The following is a 16,403-nucleotide window of genomic DNA, read 5'->3' as shown; positions in this document are numbered from 1 at the left end:
TCTAATAATGCACTTTTTGTATGCTTATGTACTTGAGATCTTCTTAGGGCTCTAAAGCATATTGACTTCACAGCTAAAAATCATTTTGCTGGTTTTAAAGGTAAAACATTAGATTAAAAAGTACAATTCATCTGTTTAGGTGTAAATATAATATAATATCATATAATGTCACATCACTTTATAACACGCATGGCACAGGAGATTCGAGGGAACAATCTTTAATAACTCAGAAGAACATACAGGAGAAAAAACAAAGCTACTACACTTAAACATTGACACGACTGAACAATGAACTAAAAGAACTGAGGGCTTAAATACGTAAGGAGAGTAATCAGCGTAAAACAGAACAGGTGCAAAAACTAATTAACAACTAGGGAAACTGATGATAACTGGGAAATCACAGGAAACACAGTGAAAACGAAACCAAAACAGAACATAACAGAATATACATGTTACAAATATAATATAATATAATATAATATAATATTACAAAGATTGTGTCAGTTAACCTGCAGTAATATTGCTGAGTGCACCTTTAACTTTGTGTGTGTGTGTGTGTGTGTGTGTGTGTGTGTGTGTGTGTGTGTGTGTGTGTGTGTGTGTGTGTGTGTGTGTGTGTGTGTTGTAGAACCAGGACCCGTGACTCAAATGAGCTTCACTGAGATCTTGGACACATCTCTCAGGATCAGCTGGCAGGAACCGGAAGACAAGAATGGCATTATCACAGGTGAACAGGCTCAATCATCCAATCACAGTTACAGCTCACCCACCAGTTCACAGGAACTCTCACTAATCATTCCAACGCTGCATGTGAGGGTGTCTTACGGATTGACTTTTAATAAAATTTTATTAAATTATTTATTTAATTTTATTGTTATTATTAAGATCACATTAAAATAATACATCTTTTTTTTGTTTTTTTTTTGTTTGTTTTTATTATTTTACCCTTATTCCAGACCTAGATTTTCAATATTAAAATATGAAAAAACAACATAAAATGTTTTAAATATTTTTATAAAATGGATTGTTCCTGTCATTGATTCTGATTGGTCAATAGCTGTGTTTTATTCACAATAAAACACAGCTATAACAGCTTCACATAGCGGTTCTTTGTATCACTACACAACACCCTTAGCAACCACTCTTAGCAACATAAACTGCATGTTCTCAATTTGTATTGTTCATTGAAGCTTAATGTATTATGTAGAACAGTATTGTGAGAAAGAGATGTATTACCTGCATTCAGATTTAGCATCTTCAGGTCAGTCTTATGTTCATAATAAAAAAATCTGTTTAAATGTCCGCTGCAATATCTTGTCCTTTTAACAGTTAAGCGGTTTTTCCCGTGACTGACAGCGCTAGTCAAAGCGTTTGTCAGTTGCGTCTTATTCCATTGTTACAACAATTCAGTCTTTTCAATATAAAAGTCTTCGCTACTCACAGACACACTCATAAAGACTTTGCCGCTATCTAATGGCGTAATAATGTACCTTCTATTGCTGTTCACAGTCAGGGACTATTTTTTTTTCCGGCGGAAGGAAGGCTTTTAGTGATTTTACTTTTAATTTTACTTAATTTTTGGCTTTAATATTTATAATATTGTGTGGTAACCGTTTTATAAAAGCAATAAGGTACTCGAGGCTGGTGTTGTATCGTGAATAAGTCACTGCTGAAGGTGTTGCAGGCATAAAAGCAAGTACATTTAAGCATTTAAATTTAAATAAAGTAATTTCTAAATTAACATTTTTATTGTAAATTTTATTTACAATGTGTACATTATGTGTACAATTTTATTTATTGTAATTTTAACATTTGATCATCTAAACAAGCATTTATTGTGTGAATATGGTTGAGATAAAATATGAAAAAATCACACGTGTCACATGTGAACAGAATGTTTTTTATTCTGTCAATTCCAGTCAAACTCTTATTTTTTGAAATTACATATATTCTCATTTCCACCACTGTCATTTCCATTACAGAATACTATTAAATACAGTACATAACTTGAGATGTGATGCAAATTACAAAAATTACAGTTCATTTCTCTTCACATTATTACACAAATAAAAAAAAAAAAAGTTTCAAATGCGTGTTTAAAACTTGTTGAAAAAAATATATTTTTCTGGTTATATGAAAAAAAATACACAATTATGGAAATACCTAAATTACTTTCATGTTACGTATTAGTATAGTTACGTTAGTAGCATTACTACTTTTAGTTAGGTACTCCACAACAATGCTCTGTTGCATAAACTACTTAGACTAGTCTTAAAATTTTGTCACTTATATTTTTGCTTCAAGACATTTTTGTCAAAGTCAGTTACATAAAAAGGTCAATTGGTCTAGTCTGAATCTGAAAAGTAAGACTGATTACCCTTTGGCTAACTACTAGTTTGTCAAACTAGGTTCTTAAGACACAGTCTTAACAAAGTGGCTCAGTTTATGCAACTGGCCCCTGTTGTAATTATCTGTGAGCTACTTGATTGTCTGCATCTTCAGTGTAATGCACTTTGCGCTACTCGCGTGATCCATGTGAGGGACCGTAAAGAAAGTTTTAAATCAACCACTTATAAGAGAAGGTTACTGCCTATGTAGACATCAAGCAGCGAGGTGGTTCAATACGTTCTTTAATCTCCTCTCTTTTCCACCTCTCCATAGGTTACATCTTGTGCTGGGAGGAGGCCGGTCAGAACGAAACCCGCGTATCTCAGACTCTGTCCAACTCCACGCTGGCGTATAAAGTGACCGGACTCACTTCACTCACCACGTACACTCTGCAGGTGGCTGCGGTAACACAGGCCGGCACTGGTACTGCCACCTCATCGACCATCTCAACAGGACTGCCGCCAGGTCTCCACACTCTCAAACAAATACACACTTCAATGCTAGCATCACTTTAATGCATCAAATTCTCCCTTGGGGATCAGTGATAGTCACCGTGTTCAAACTCTAAAGGAAATTCAGCTCATGAAACAGGATGCCGCAGTGGGGCGCATATTTCACATAGACCAGCAATCTGAGACACAGTCAGTAAGACTGTAATACATCACATAGAGTCAGTATGAAGCTCTTGGGGCCGCTGTGTGTGTGCGCGTGTGTTAGAGAGAACATGAAATAAATGATGATGACCAAAAGCCAAGCTACACTCATTATCTCCCACTGATATGCTGTGGAGTCAGGAAAGAACGAGCTTTATCTACTGTTGAATGAGCCACCGTGAACCACCCAAATATCATTATCAATCCATTTAATTACCAATTAATCATATACCCAAACACAATGAGCACTGCTGTACACAAAACCTAATCGACTCTGAAGTGAGTTATAGGCCCATTTACTGAAGTTTTCTTTGAAGGATAATGAAGACACAGGATGGAGAAAACAGACAGAGAACAGAACACAAAATGTGGAAATGTTTCAATTAGAGCAGCTTGTGAGTAACAGAAATATGTTTTGTTGTGTTGGTGAACAGAGCTACCTGGTGCTCCCTCCAATCTGGTCATCTCTAACATCAGTCCTCGCTCCGCCACCATAAAGTTCCACCCCGGCAGTGATGGCAAAACTGCCATCTCCAAATGGATCATAGAAGGACAGGTGTGTAGGCTTGTGTGTGAGTGTGTGTCGAATTTAGCAAACCCTCTATTTTTGTCAACATTTTGTCAAATTTTTGTTTGCAAGTGGCTAACTTTCCCCCAAAAAGTTAATAAAGTTAACACAATAGTTAACTGCCATCATTAGTGATTTGCTCTGTACAAAATAGTTAAAGGTGCCGTAGAACGTCTTTTTGAAAGATGTAATATAAGTCTAAGGTGTCCCCTGAATGTGTCTGTGAAGTTTCAGCTCAAAATACCCCATAGATTTTTTTTTTTATTAATTTTTTTAACTGCCTATTTTGGGGCATCATTAAATATGAGCCGATTTAGGCTGCGGCCCCTTTAAATCGCGCGCTCCCCGCCCCCAGAGCTCGTGCTTGTCTTAAAGGTGCCCAAGAACGTTCTTTCACAAGATGTAATATAAGTCTAAGGTGTCTCCTGAATGTGTCTGTGAAGTTTCAGCTCAAAATACCCCATAGATTTTTTTAAATTAATTTTTTTAACTGCCTATTTTGGGGCATCATTAACAATGCACTGATTTACACTCGACGCCGCCCTTTAAGACGCGTGCTTCCTGCCACACGAGCTGTCAACTATATTACAGCGCATTTACAAAGTTCACACAGCTAATATAACCCTCAAATGGATCTTTACAAGATGTTCGTCATGCATGCTGTATGCATGCTTCGAATTATGTGAGTAAATTATTTATTTGGATGTTAAAAGTTTTATTCTGAGTGAATCTGAGGCTGGGCTCCGTGGCTAACGGCTATTGGACTGTTGGAGAGATTTATAAAGAATGAAGTTGTGTTTATGCATTATACAGACTGCAAGTGTTTAAAAAATGAAAATAACGACAGTCTTGTCTCCGTGAATACAGTAATAAACGATGGTAACTTTAACCTCATTTAACAGTACATTAGCAACATGCTAACGAAACATTTAGAAAGACAATTTACAAATATCACTAAAAATATCATGATATCATGGATCATGTCAGTTATTATTGCTCCATCTGCCATTTTTCGCTGTTGTTCTTGCTTGCTTACCTAGTCTGATGATTCGGCTGTGTGCAGCTCCAGACGTTAACTGGCTGCCCTTGTGTAATGCCTTTGATAATTGTTGGGAACGTGGGCTGGCATTATGCAAATATTGGGGCGTTCACCCCGACTGTTACGTAACAGTCGGTGTTATGTTGAGATTCGCCTGTTCTTCGGAGGTCGTTTAAACAAATGAGATTTATATAAGAAGGAGGAAACAATGGGGTTTGAGACTCACTGTATGTCTTTTCCATGTACTGAACTCTTGTTATTTAACTATGCCAGGGTAAATTCAATTTTTGAATCAAGGGCACCTTTAAACAGCATAAACAAAGTTCACACAGCTAATATAACCCTCAACATGGATCTTTACAAAGTGTTCGTCATGCAGCATGTCTAATCGTGTAAGTATGGTATTTATTTGGATGTTTACATTTGATTCTGAATGAGTTTGATAGTGCTCCGTGGCTAAAGCTAACATTACACACTGTTGGAGAGATTTATAAAGAATGTTTGTGTTTATGAATTATACAGACTGCAAGTGTTTAAAAAATGAAAATAACGTCTCCGTGAATACAGTAAGAAACAATGTTAACTTTAACCACATTTAACAGCACATTAGCAACATGCTAATGAAACATTTAGAAAGACAATTTACAAATATCACTAAAAATATCATGATATCATGGATCATGTCAGTTATCATTGCTCCATCTGCCATTTTTCGCTGTTGTCTTGCTTGCTTACCTAGTCTGATGATTCAGCTGTGCACATCCAGACGTTTTGCCCTTGTGTAATGCCTTGAACATGGGCTGGCATATGCAAATATTGGGGGCGTACACTCCGACTGTTACGTAACAGTCGGTGTTATGTTGAGATTCGCCTGTTCGTCGGAGGTCTTTTAAACAAATGAGATTTATATAAGAAGGAGGAAACAATGGTGTTTGAGACTCACTGTTATGTCATTTCCATGTACTGAACTCTTGTTATTCAACTATGCCAAGATAAATTCAATTTTTAGTTCTAGGGCACCTTTAACTTTGCTACAGATGTCAGTATTCTGTCAGCTGAATGGTTAGCTTTTCCACAAATTGCACTTTTCTCTCAGAAAAATTTTTATATTTTTTTCGTGAATGGGATAGTTTTCTCTCTCTCTCTCTCAAAAAAAAAAAAAAAAAGGTAAACTTTTTTAAAAATGGTAGTTTTCTCTCTCCAAAATGGTTAACTTTCCCATGATGGTTAATATTTTGTCTGCCCAATGGTTAACTTTTCCTCAAATGGCACTGTGACGCTTGGTTAACTTTATGGTAGGTATGTATGGTAGTTTTCTCTTTGAAAAATGGTTAACTATCACTTATAACAATTTTCTCTCTCCAAAATGGTTAACCTTCCCACTAACGGTATGTATTGGATACAAAAATAAGGATATAGTATATACTTTCTCTCTGCAAAATAGTTAACTTTGCCATGAATATCATTATTCTGGATGCTGAATGGTTAATTTGCTCTTTGAAAAATGGTTAACTATCACTTATAATAATTTTTGCTCTCCAAAATGGTTAACTTTCCCGCTAATGGTATGCCATGGTAATTCCACTTATAGCAATTTTTCCCCCACAAAATAATTAACTTTGCTGTAAATTACACTTGTTTTTTTCTGAACTGGTAAACTTTGACACAAATTACACTTTTCTCTTTGAAGAATTTATTTTTTATTTTTTTTTCTGCAAAGTATATACAGTAGTACAAGTGCTACAAGTGGCACTTTTGTCTCTGTAACATGGTTGACTTTGCCACAAATGTCAAAATTCTGGCTGTCGAATAGGTTAACTTTGCCACAAATTGCAATTTTCCCTCTGCAAAATGATTAATTTTGCATTGAAGGGTGTTTTTCTCTTTGAAATAATGTTACCTTTGCCACAAATTGCCGTTTTCCCTGCAAAATAAGTAACCTTGCAATGAAAAGGCAATATTCCCTTTGCCGAATGGTTAACGTTTCCACAAACTGCAATTTTCTCTCTGCCAAGACTGCTCTGTGGAATATGACTCTTCAGTGTATGTGCTCATAAGTATAAACATGTGTGTATTTGTGGGTGTGTGTTATGCCCTTGTCTGGCAGGCTGTGCTCCAGTGAAGATGCTGTTGTCTGGCAGGTACTTTATCTCCAGGGAAAAACAGGCTTGCTCTTGCACTAAAACATCTTCCCCCAGAGAAAACGCAAACACACACACACACACACACACACAGCACACATGCTCACACTCTGTATGTGACATAGTACGAGAAGGCTAAGGAGATGTCATGCACCATGTCTCCCAGCCCTTTAGGTGTGGTGTGTGTTTGTGTGTGCGAGCATATGTGTTAAGCCCCTCTTGGATGGCGTCCAGTGCTGTGCAGCGTGAAGAGAAAAACTCCTCCTAATGAGATCCCTCCCTTTTCCCCCTCCGTTTTCTCCGTTCCTGTCTTTAATACTGTTTAATCGAGGGAGAACAGGAGGGAGGGAGTCAGAAGGAGGGATGAGAGAAGAGAGAGAAGAAGATTAGAGGTACTGAGGTGGCACTAATGGGGTCTTAAGTCTATGGGTTAGAAATCAGCTTGTGTTGGGGTGTTTTTTGTACAGCTGACTTCTTCACAGCTGTATCCCGGACCAGGTCGGTTGCTGATTTCGATTCCCTTTGTATTCTTTTCACCTTTTCCTCTGCTCGAGCAGGGCTGCACAAAACACACTGTGTAGATATAGCATTTTCATGGAAACCAAGTGCTAGTTGTTTCAACATATTGTTTATCATATTGAGAGGGTATCATATTATGGAAAACTGCATTTTTTTCCCTCTCCCCAGTTCTCCCAGATTATTTATGAATAAGCTACAAAAACAATGTCAGCAATAGGAGCTCATTAACATATGACCACCCTTATTTATAAACAAACGCCTGTTCGGTCCTAAAGTGATGAAGGAATTCTGCCATCATTACTAATGTTGTCCTAAACCTATAGAAGTTAATTTCCTTCTATAATAATAATAATAATAAAAAAAACAATATACAATTTTTGCCCATACGATGAAAGTAAAATGGGTCCAGCATTGAATTGGTCTCCATTCATTTGTATTATATGGACAGAAACCTCCTTCAAATTAACTGATTTTGTGTTTCCAAAAAGAAAAAAAGTCATACAGATTTGAAACGGCGAGTAAATGATGACAGAATTTACATTTTTGGGTGAACTGTCCCTTTAAACTCCCTAGTCCAACCTAATGAACGATAGTGTGAACTGTGAGGTTGGCCAATCATACCAGAGGTCATTTACATATGGACATTTTTTAAGGTGCAGGAGCCAAAAACAATCAGAGGGTCAGTGAGAGGTTGGAAAATGTAAAATTGCAGTTGTTTTCTGTGTAAGAACCCTTGACTTACATTATAAGTGAACTTCAAGAGGAAATTGAAATGCTTTAGAAGTGTAGAATAAGCCCCCTTTTAAGTATTTTGACAGTTTATACAAGGTAATGATAGGAAAGAGCTAACTGCATGATATTAATCACAGGTTGCTCTATGAATAAATGGAAGCAGCTCTTAGGTGAGGTCCTTGAGGAAATATGAGTCACGTGATTGTGACATGTTTGAAATGATAAGCAGTTTTTGTTTGCAGATAATGACTGGTTACATTACCCGGTGTCTCTTTGCGGCATTTGTTTTTATGTTGTGGATCTACTTTTTAATTAGCTCATTACCTCATTACGGACTTATGAAGATCAAGGTGGTTAAAAAAAAAAGAGCACTTTACGGCTCTCACATGTCATTGTTGAGACTCTATGGAAACATGCTTTTGATTAGTGAAAAAATGGAGGAAACACAGGAAAACAAAGGCAACAGTCCTGATGTGGAGTCTGCAGTACGAGCAGCTTGGTTCTGTTTACTGTTGCTTTTCACTGTCAGTCTAAAGTTTTCTTATCAGCTCTGACTGCTGAATCTGACTCTCAGTATATTTGGAATGACACTCGAGGAATGAGGAATGCAGGATGTGTAATATACACAGTATGGGGTACCTAGATTTGCCCATATTTACCTCATGTGAAATTTAATATGAACTAGAGCAATCTCAACTCTAAATTTAAGATCTAATTTGTGACTCGTTTGTTGACTGTCATGTTGATGTCAGTTGACAACCAAACGTTTGGCCATTTTTACACAGAACTGCATTAAAAAATGTGAAAATATCTCTGGGCTTTGACATGCTTGCAACAACATATTGCTGTAGTACCACTATTGTACTGTAAAATGAAAAAAAAAAAAAAAATTATTTATTATTATTAATAATAATAATGCATTTATTTTACAGAACTACAATAAAATTGCTATCTTCCATGATCTTATGATTGACAAAATTGGAAAATTACTGTTTTTGTTATCATTAATAATAATAATAATAATAAAATATTGTAATAAATTACATTTTTATTAAATTTTTATTAAATATTTTAATACAAATAAATAAACCAATAAAGAAATGCATTACTATAGTAATACTATTATACTGTAAAATAAAAAAAGAATATAATAATAATAATAATAATAATAATAATTATTATTATTATTATTATTATAAAAATTAAACAAACCAATGAAGAAATGCATTACTATAGTAATACTATTATACTGTAAAATAAAAAAAGAATATAATAATAATAATAATAATAATAATTATTATTATTATTATAAAAAATAAACAAACCAATAAAGAAATGCATTACTATAGTAATACTATTATACTGTAAAATAAAAAAGAATATAATAATAATAATAATAATAATAATAATTATTATTATTATTATTATTATTATTACAAAAATTAAACAAACCAATAAAGAAATGTATTACTATTAATATTATTGTACTGTAAAATATAAAACGGTATATAATAATCATAATAATAATAATAATTACTAAAATTGGAAAATAACCATTTTTATTTATTATTATCATTATTATTATTATTATTGTTATTAAAATATTTTTATTAAATTACATTTTTATTACATTTTATTACATATTTTAATGCAAATTAAATAAACCAATACAGAAATTGATTACTATACTATTGTACTGTAAAATAGAAAACACTATTTATTTTATAGAACTACAGTAAAATTACAGTACTATCTTCCATTTCTAGTTTGATTGATGAAACTTTCTTAGCTCATTATTTTGGCATTTTTGTATAAAATTGGAATAAAAGCACAAAATAGCTAAAAATAATAATAATTTATTTTCAAATGATGACTGAAAAGCACTCGCTGGATTAAACATGCATCACTGAAGAGGTCATGCATCAACGTTTACTACTGTTTGAACTGTTTGAAACTTATCATGGAATAATGCTACTGTTTCTTTGGCATGTCTGTAGTTGTTGTATCACTAGACATGTCTAGCTGCTAAAAACATGCAACACAATGAGGTCATGTAACTGTAATGATGCATACTACAGTTTGAAATGTTTGTCATACCACATATTCTTTCACGTGTGTGTGTGTGTGTGTGTTTTTTTTTTTTTTTTTTTTTTTTTTTTTTTTGGGGGGGGGGGTTTATAGTGTCTAGATTCAGTGTAGTATGCAACAGGCAATACATTCTTCACTTCAAACACATCCTCTGTGTGGCCACAGGTGGGAAATGTGGGTGAGGAAGAGGAATGGAAGGTTCTTTATGAGAGAGACAGTCCGCCAGCCTCAGACACTCTGGAGATTCCCAATCTCTTCCCCTTCACTCAATACAGGTGAGCCTTTCGCTCCTTTTCGAATGGAAAACCACTTTCACAACAATCAAATGAATCAAAATGTGGTGACAAAAGCTGTAGTGAGTGTTTCAGTTTTGGTGTTTAAATCTCTACTGTTAATGACTTTTCAATATTTAAACACTCATTAGAATCCCAGCATTCCCTGCATTTATGTATATACTGCTATCTTTTTTTTTCTGCTTCTTCTTCATTCTCTCTCTCTCTCTCTCTCATTCCCCTTTTCTATTTCTCTGCTTAATTGATTTTCTCAAGGTCTTGTGGAAAGATTGTCTTCTGATTCTCAGCACACTATCTTGTCCTATAGGGATTACTGATGATCAGAGGCTGTAGAGATCTGTTATCCTGTCCAAAATCCCCTGTCCTCCAACTACTCAGGAGCAAGACCAGGGAATTAAAAACACTGCTTCTCCCCCTCTTACAAATGCCTTTCAGGTTCAGGATGAAGCAGGTGAACATCGTGGGTTCGAGTCCCTTCAGTCAGCCCTCTCGTATGATGCAGACCCTGCAGTCTAGTCCAGATGTGGCCCCAGCAGATCTCATAGTGTTTTCTGCAAGTGAAACCAGTCTGAGGATTCGCTGGGAGGTGAGAAAGGGACAAACTCTCTCTCTCACACACATACACACACACACACACACACACACACACTTGTATATGTTGTTTATACTCTACAAATTGTATATTCTATCACCCTACACTATACCTACCCATCACAGAAATATTTTGGATTATTTTGAATTTCAAAAAACACTGTTTAATATGTCAATATGCACATTTGTGTCCTCATAAACCATACACTGTAAAAAAAAATCCCAGTAAAATTTACGGTAAAAAACCGGCAGCTGTGGTTGCCAGAACTTTACCGTAAAAAATACAGTAGCAACATAAAAAAAAAATCTGTTAAATTTACGGTAAAGTAACGTATTTCATTAACTGATATAATGTTAATTTACCAACCTAATGAAGTACTAATATCTGTTTTGTACCTTTATAATACACCGACAATCACCAAACACAGTGATGATAAGAGTCACATGACGAATCAAAGTTCATCGCAAGCAGCTTTTCCACAAGCTGAGGAGGACAATACTAATATATAGAAGGAGCACAGTGCCATTCACACACACACTAAACACCATCATGGTAACATGCATGAAATTTTAAAAATGCAATATACATTAATTTAACAACATTAGATGTAACATAAAACCCTAATGTACATAACTGATTAGAAAAAAATGAGAAAAACTAAGAAGAAACAGAGTTATTTCAACGAAAATATATCAAATGTAAAGTGTCACGCAGGGAATTGTGGGAATGTCAATTTTACGGTTTTTCACCGTAAATTTTACAATGAATTGTTATTTTTCACTTCCAAAAACTGGGAATTTAACGGTATTTTACCGTAAAATTACATTAAATGTACCATTAGATCTGTTACAGTTATTCACTGTATATAGTACGGAAACTTTCTGTAAACCAATTGACAGTTTTTCACCGCAGCATTTTTACAGTCTTTTACTGTTAAAATCACTGTCATTTTTTACAGTGTACAAGAACACACAAACAGTTGGAGTCAAGTTCACACCAAGTCCAGGTTTTCTACATGTAAATGTGATTTTGTGTTCTGCACTATACTGTTAAAAAGTTTTGGGGGTTTTTTGAAAGAAAAAAAGACTTATTTTTGTTCAGCAATGATGGATTACATTTCTGAAGCATCATCTGACACTGAAGACTGGAGTAACAGCTGCTGAAAACATCAGCTTTTCCATACTTTTCATTAATGAACACAATATTGAATTATTTTCATTACTGTTACAATAACGCTGCAATATATCCACATGGATTTTATGAAAATATTACATTAAAATTCCACTGAGGACTTCTGTGATGACACAAGCAAATCGTTAAAACTGAGTTTTGAATCATTAAAATAAACAATTTGAATGGATTCACAAATAAAACTCAAATGCCATTTTATTGGCGAAGTCTACATCAGACATACAGTACATACATGATTCGATTTTTTTTTTTTTTTTTTTTTTTTTTTGGTAGTTTTTGAATATATTTTTCAATTTTTTTTTTTTTTTTCTTATATCATTCCCTCTAACATTTATATGCCATTTATAAAAGTCAAGGAGCTTTGACAGGTTTTCTTGCTGCATCAAAAGGAGGTGGATTTCTGTGTGAACATTATCATTAAAACTGGAGCACTCATTCAAATATAGCGATTTCTGTACTCTCAAACACACACAGAGATGGACACAAATACTGTCTGCTGCTCACTTTATAGGTGAGGGATATACTGGAAGAGGTTGACAGCTTATTTTTCCTGTCTGTTTTTCTGCTATCACGAGCCATAGTGTCTGTCAGTATCAGATGTAATTACTGTTATTTTCTCCTTCACTTCTTCTTTTTTCCCCTCTCACCTTTTCAAAGCCTGAAGAGCGATCGAAGAATTTGAGTTGTAGAGGCACATAACATGAAAGCTGTCATTTCATAAGACAGGACTCCATTTAATCTAAAAAACGGCTTCAGCAAAGCCTCCACTGGTCATAGTAACATATTTGTGGGGTGCTGGTGCCGAAAAAATGACCCTCAGGACATAATAGTGCTTAATGCAGTTCTTCACAAGTGCTGAAAATGAAAACAGTGACCTATAACCTCTTTTTTATGGATAGTAATTTATTACATTCGTACTAAAACTTTCATGTAGCTGCCACTGAAGAAAAGGTTATTCTTTTACCGCTCCTCTGTCATTCACCAAGCAACCCAAGTTTGTTGAGTTTTAATGTCTTTAATGAGGAGAATTTAAACTGCAAGATGTATTTCATGAGCAGTTGCTCTGGAAATGCATTGAGCTGCAGAAGTATTCAGACAGCTACACTTATTAATTTTCACTTCTCAACTACTGTAGCTAAAACATTCCATCTGTACATTTTGCAAGTACAAAAACTTGACTCGTGTTCACTGAGTTTTTAAAGTTGCCATCCACCACCAGCATTTTGATCATTTTCACAAAAATGTAATGGCCTCTAGAATATTTTGTTGTATGAATGTCTAAATATGCAATGCAATATGTCCAAAATATATATATTTTTTTTTATCGACACTTGAATGTGGGTACGTTTCATTTAAAAAAAAAAAGCAACATTCTGAACAAAAAAGCTGAGACAAACATATTTTTTGCTCCATTTTTGCCCGTTTTGATCCAGAGATTCTGTACTCTTTCAGATGATGTATTATAGCATACCCTACCATATAACAGTGAAAACACGGAAAGCCAGAAAATAACATCAGTGGCGGGGAAGATTTTGTCTCATGAATGATGGAAAATTTCATCAATGGCAGAGAAAGAGTCAACCAGACTGAAAATAAAACAATGTGAAACAAGTTATCAACAAGCTTATTGCTTTTTGTAACCAAGCAATGAAAGCAGAAATATTCCATCAATGGCGGGGAAGATTTGTCTCATAAATGATGGAAAATTTGTCAGTGGCAGGGAAAGAGTTAACCAGACTGAAAATAAAACAATGTGAAACAAGTTATGAACAAGCGTATTGCTTTTTGTGACCAAGCAGTGAAAGCATGAAAATTCCTTCTGTGGTGGGAAAGAGTTGTCTTATAAATTATGGAAAATTTGTCAATGGCAGGGAAAGAGTTAACCAGACTGAAAAAAACAAAACAAAAACACTGTAAAACATGTTATCAAGCTTATTGCTGGTTGGAACCATGGCTAGTTAGAACAAAAACTCATATTTATATGGATGAGCTAGCTTTTAGTGTTTTTATATATATATATATATATATATATATATATATATATATATATATATATATATATATATCACATCATATACAAACCCGATTCCAAAAAAAGTATATATATCACATCATATACAAACCCGATTCCAAAAAAGTTAAGACACTGTACAAATTGTGAATAAAAACAGAATGCAATGATGTGGAAGTTTCAAATTTCAATATTTTATTCAGAATACAACATAGATGACATATCAAATGTTTAAACTGAGAAAATGTATCATTTTAAGGGAAAAATAAGTTTTAAATTTCATGGCATCAACACATCTCAAAAAAGTTGGGACAAGGCCATGTTTACCACTGTGTGGCATCCCCTCTTTTTATAACAGTCTGCAAATGTCTGTGGACTGAGGAGACATGTTGCTCAAGTTTAGGAATAGGAATGTTATCCCATTCTTGTCTAATACAGGCTTCTAGTTGCTCAACTGTCTTAGGTCTTCTTTGTCACATCTTCCTCTTTATGATGCGCCAAATGTTTTCTGTGGGTGAAAGATCTGGACTGGAGGCTGGCCATTTCAGTACCCGGATCCTTGATCTACGCAGCCATGATGTTGTAATTGATGCAGTATGTGGCCTGGCATCGTCATGTTGGAAAATGCAAGGTCTTCCCTGAAAGAGACGACGTCTGGATGGGAGCATATGTTGTTCTAGAACTTGGATATACCTTTCAGCATTGATGGTGCCTTTCCAGATGTGTAAGCTGCCCATGCCACACGCACTCATGCAACCCCATACCATCAGAGATGCAGGCTTCTGAACTGAGCGCTGATAACAACTTGGGTTGTCCTTGTCCTCTTTAGTCCGGATGACATGGTGTCCCAGTTTTCCAAAAAGAACTTCAAATTTTGATTCGTCTGACCACAGAACAGTTTTCCACTTTGCCACAGTCCATTTTAAAAGAGCCTTGGCCCAGAGAAAACGCCTGCGCTTCTGGGTCATGTTTAGATGTGGCTTCTTTTTTGACCTATAGAGTTTTAGCCGGCAACGGCGAATGGCACAGTGGATTGTGTTCACCGACAATGTTTTCTGGAAGTATTCCTGAGCCCATGTTGTGATTTCCATTACAGTAGCATTCCTGTATGTGATGCAGTGCCGTCTAAGGGCCCGAAGATCACGTGCATCCAGTATGGTTTTCCGGCCTTGACCCTTACGCACAGAGATTGTTCCAGATTCTCTGAATCTTTGGATGATATTATGCACTATAGATGATGATAACTTCAAACCATTTGCAATTTTTCTCTGAGAAACTCCTTTCTGATATTGCTCCACTATTTTTCACCACAGCATTGGGGGAATTTGGTGATCCTCTGCCCATCTTGTCTTCTGAGAGACACTGCCACTCTGAGAGGCTCTTTTTATACCCAATCATGTTGCCAATTGACCTAATAAGTTGCAAATTGGTCCTCCAGCTGTTCTTTATATGTACATTTAACTTTTCCGGCCTCTTATTGCTACCTGTCCCAACTTTTTTGGAACGTGTAGCTCTCATGAAATCCAAAATGAGCCAATATTTGGCATGACATTTCAAAATCTCACTTTCAACATTTGATATGTTATCTATATTCTATTGTGAATAAAATATAAGTTTATAAGATTTATAAATTATTGCATTCCTTTTTTATTCACTATTTGTACAGTGTCCCAACTTTTTTGGAATCGGGTTTGTATCAAAACATGATATTGCAACCAACTAAAGATTATCAGCTTATTGTGGAGACCATAAGGACTGAAACATTGATTTGGCCCGTGTTTATGAAGTCACTTGCATTCGTCAACTAGCCAAAATCATTTTAATTGAAACGCTTCAAGCAGTCAATGTACTGAAGCTGTGAACATCATAAGGTTTCGAGTGTGCATTAAAGTACTAGGCGAGCAACCATGTGCAAACTCTTGGCATCTGATGCTGGAAAATGTCTCTGAGCCATGTGCCAATGTGCAACGCACAGCTGAAGCAGGCGAGGAACTGAGCTGCATTACAGCCAATTTAAAATGTCATTTAATTTATGTTTATGAGGAGATTAAGGAACTTCCTTTCTGTTTGCTGCACACAATTTGACGCTTGTGAAAGTTTTCATTCATCCAGATCATCGTAGAACTTAGTCACTAGGATGAGTTCTAAAACATTCATTTCCAATTCCTGTTGAGTAAGATTAACATGC

The 16,403-nt window shown here is 35.3% G+C and overlaps 1 protein-coding gene across 1 annotated transcript in view; it reads left to right on the top strand.

Moving 5' to 3' along the window:
• sdk1b (sidekick cell adhesion molecule 1b) overlaps positions 1 to 16,403 on the top strand; it is a 310,131-nt gene that overhangs the window by 234,546 nt on the left and 59,182 nt on the right. The window contains exons 21-25 of the mRNA XM_048198429.1: positions 629 to 727; positions 2,662 to 2,853; positions 3,476 to 3,597; positions 10,294 to 10,403; positions 10,857 to 11,007. Coding sequence (XP_048054386.1) covers positions 629 to 727; positions 2,662 to 2,853; positions 3,476 to 3,597; positions 10,294 to 10,403; positions 10,857 to 11,007 — 674 coding nt within the window. The remainder of the gene's footprint in view (positions 1 to 628; positions 728 to 2,661; positions 2,854 to 3,475; positions 3,598 to 10,293; positions 10,404 to 10,856; positions 11,008 to 16,403) is intronic.

Source organism: Megalobrama amblycephala, linkage group LG7 (assembly GCF_018812025.1).
Source record: "Megalobrama amblycephala isolate DHTTF-2021 linkage group LG7, ASM1881202v1, whole genome shotgun sequence".
NCBI classification, from domain to species: Eukaryota; Metazoa; Chordata; class Actinopteri; order Cypriniformes; family Xenocyprididae; genus Megalobrama; species Megalobrama amblycephala.
Note: the sequence above shows the minus strand (reverse complement) of the source record. Positions and strands in the feature narration are given on the sequence as shown.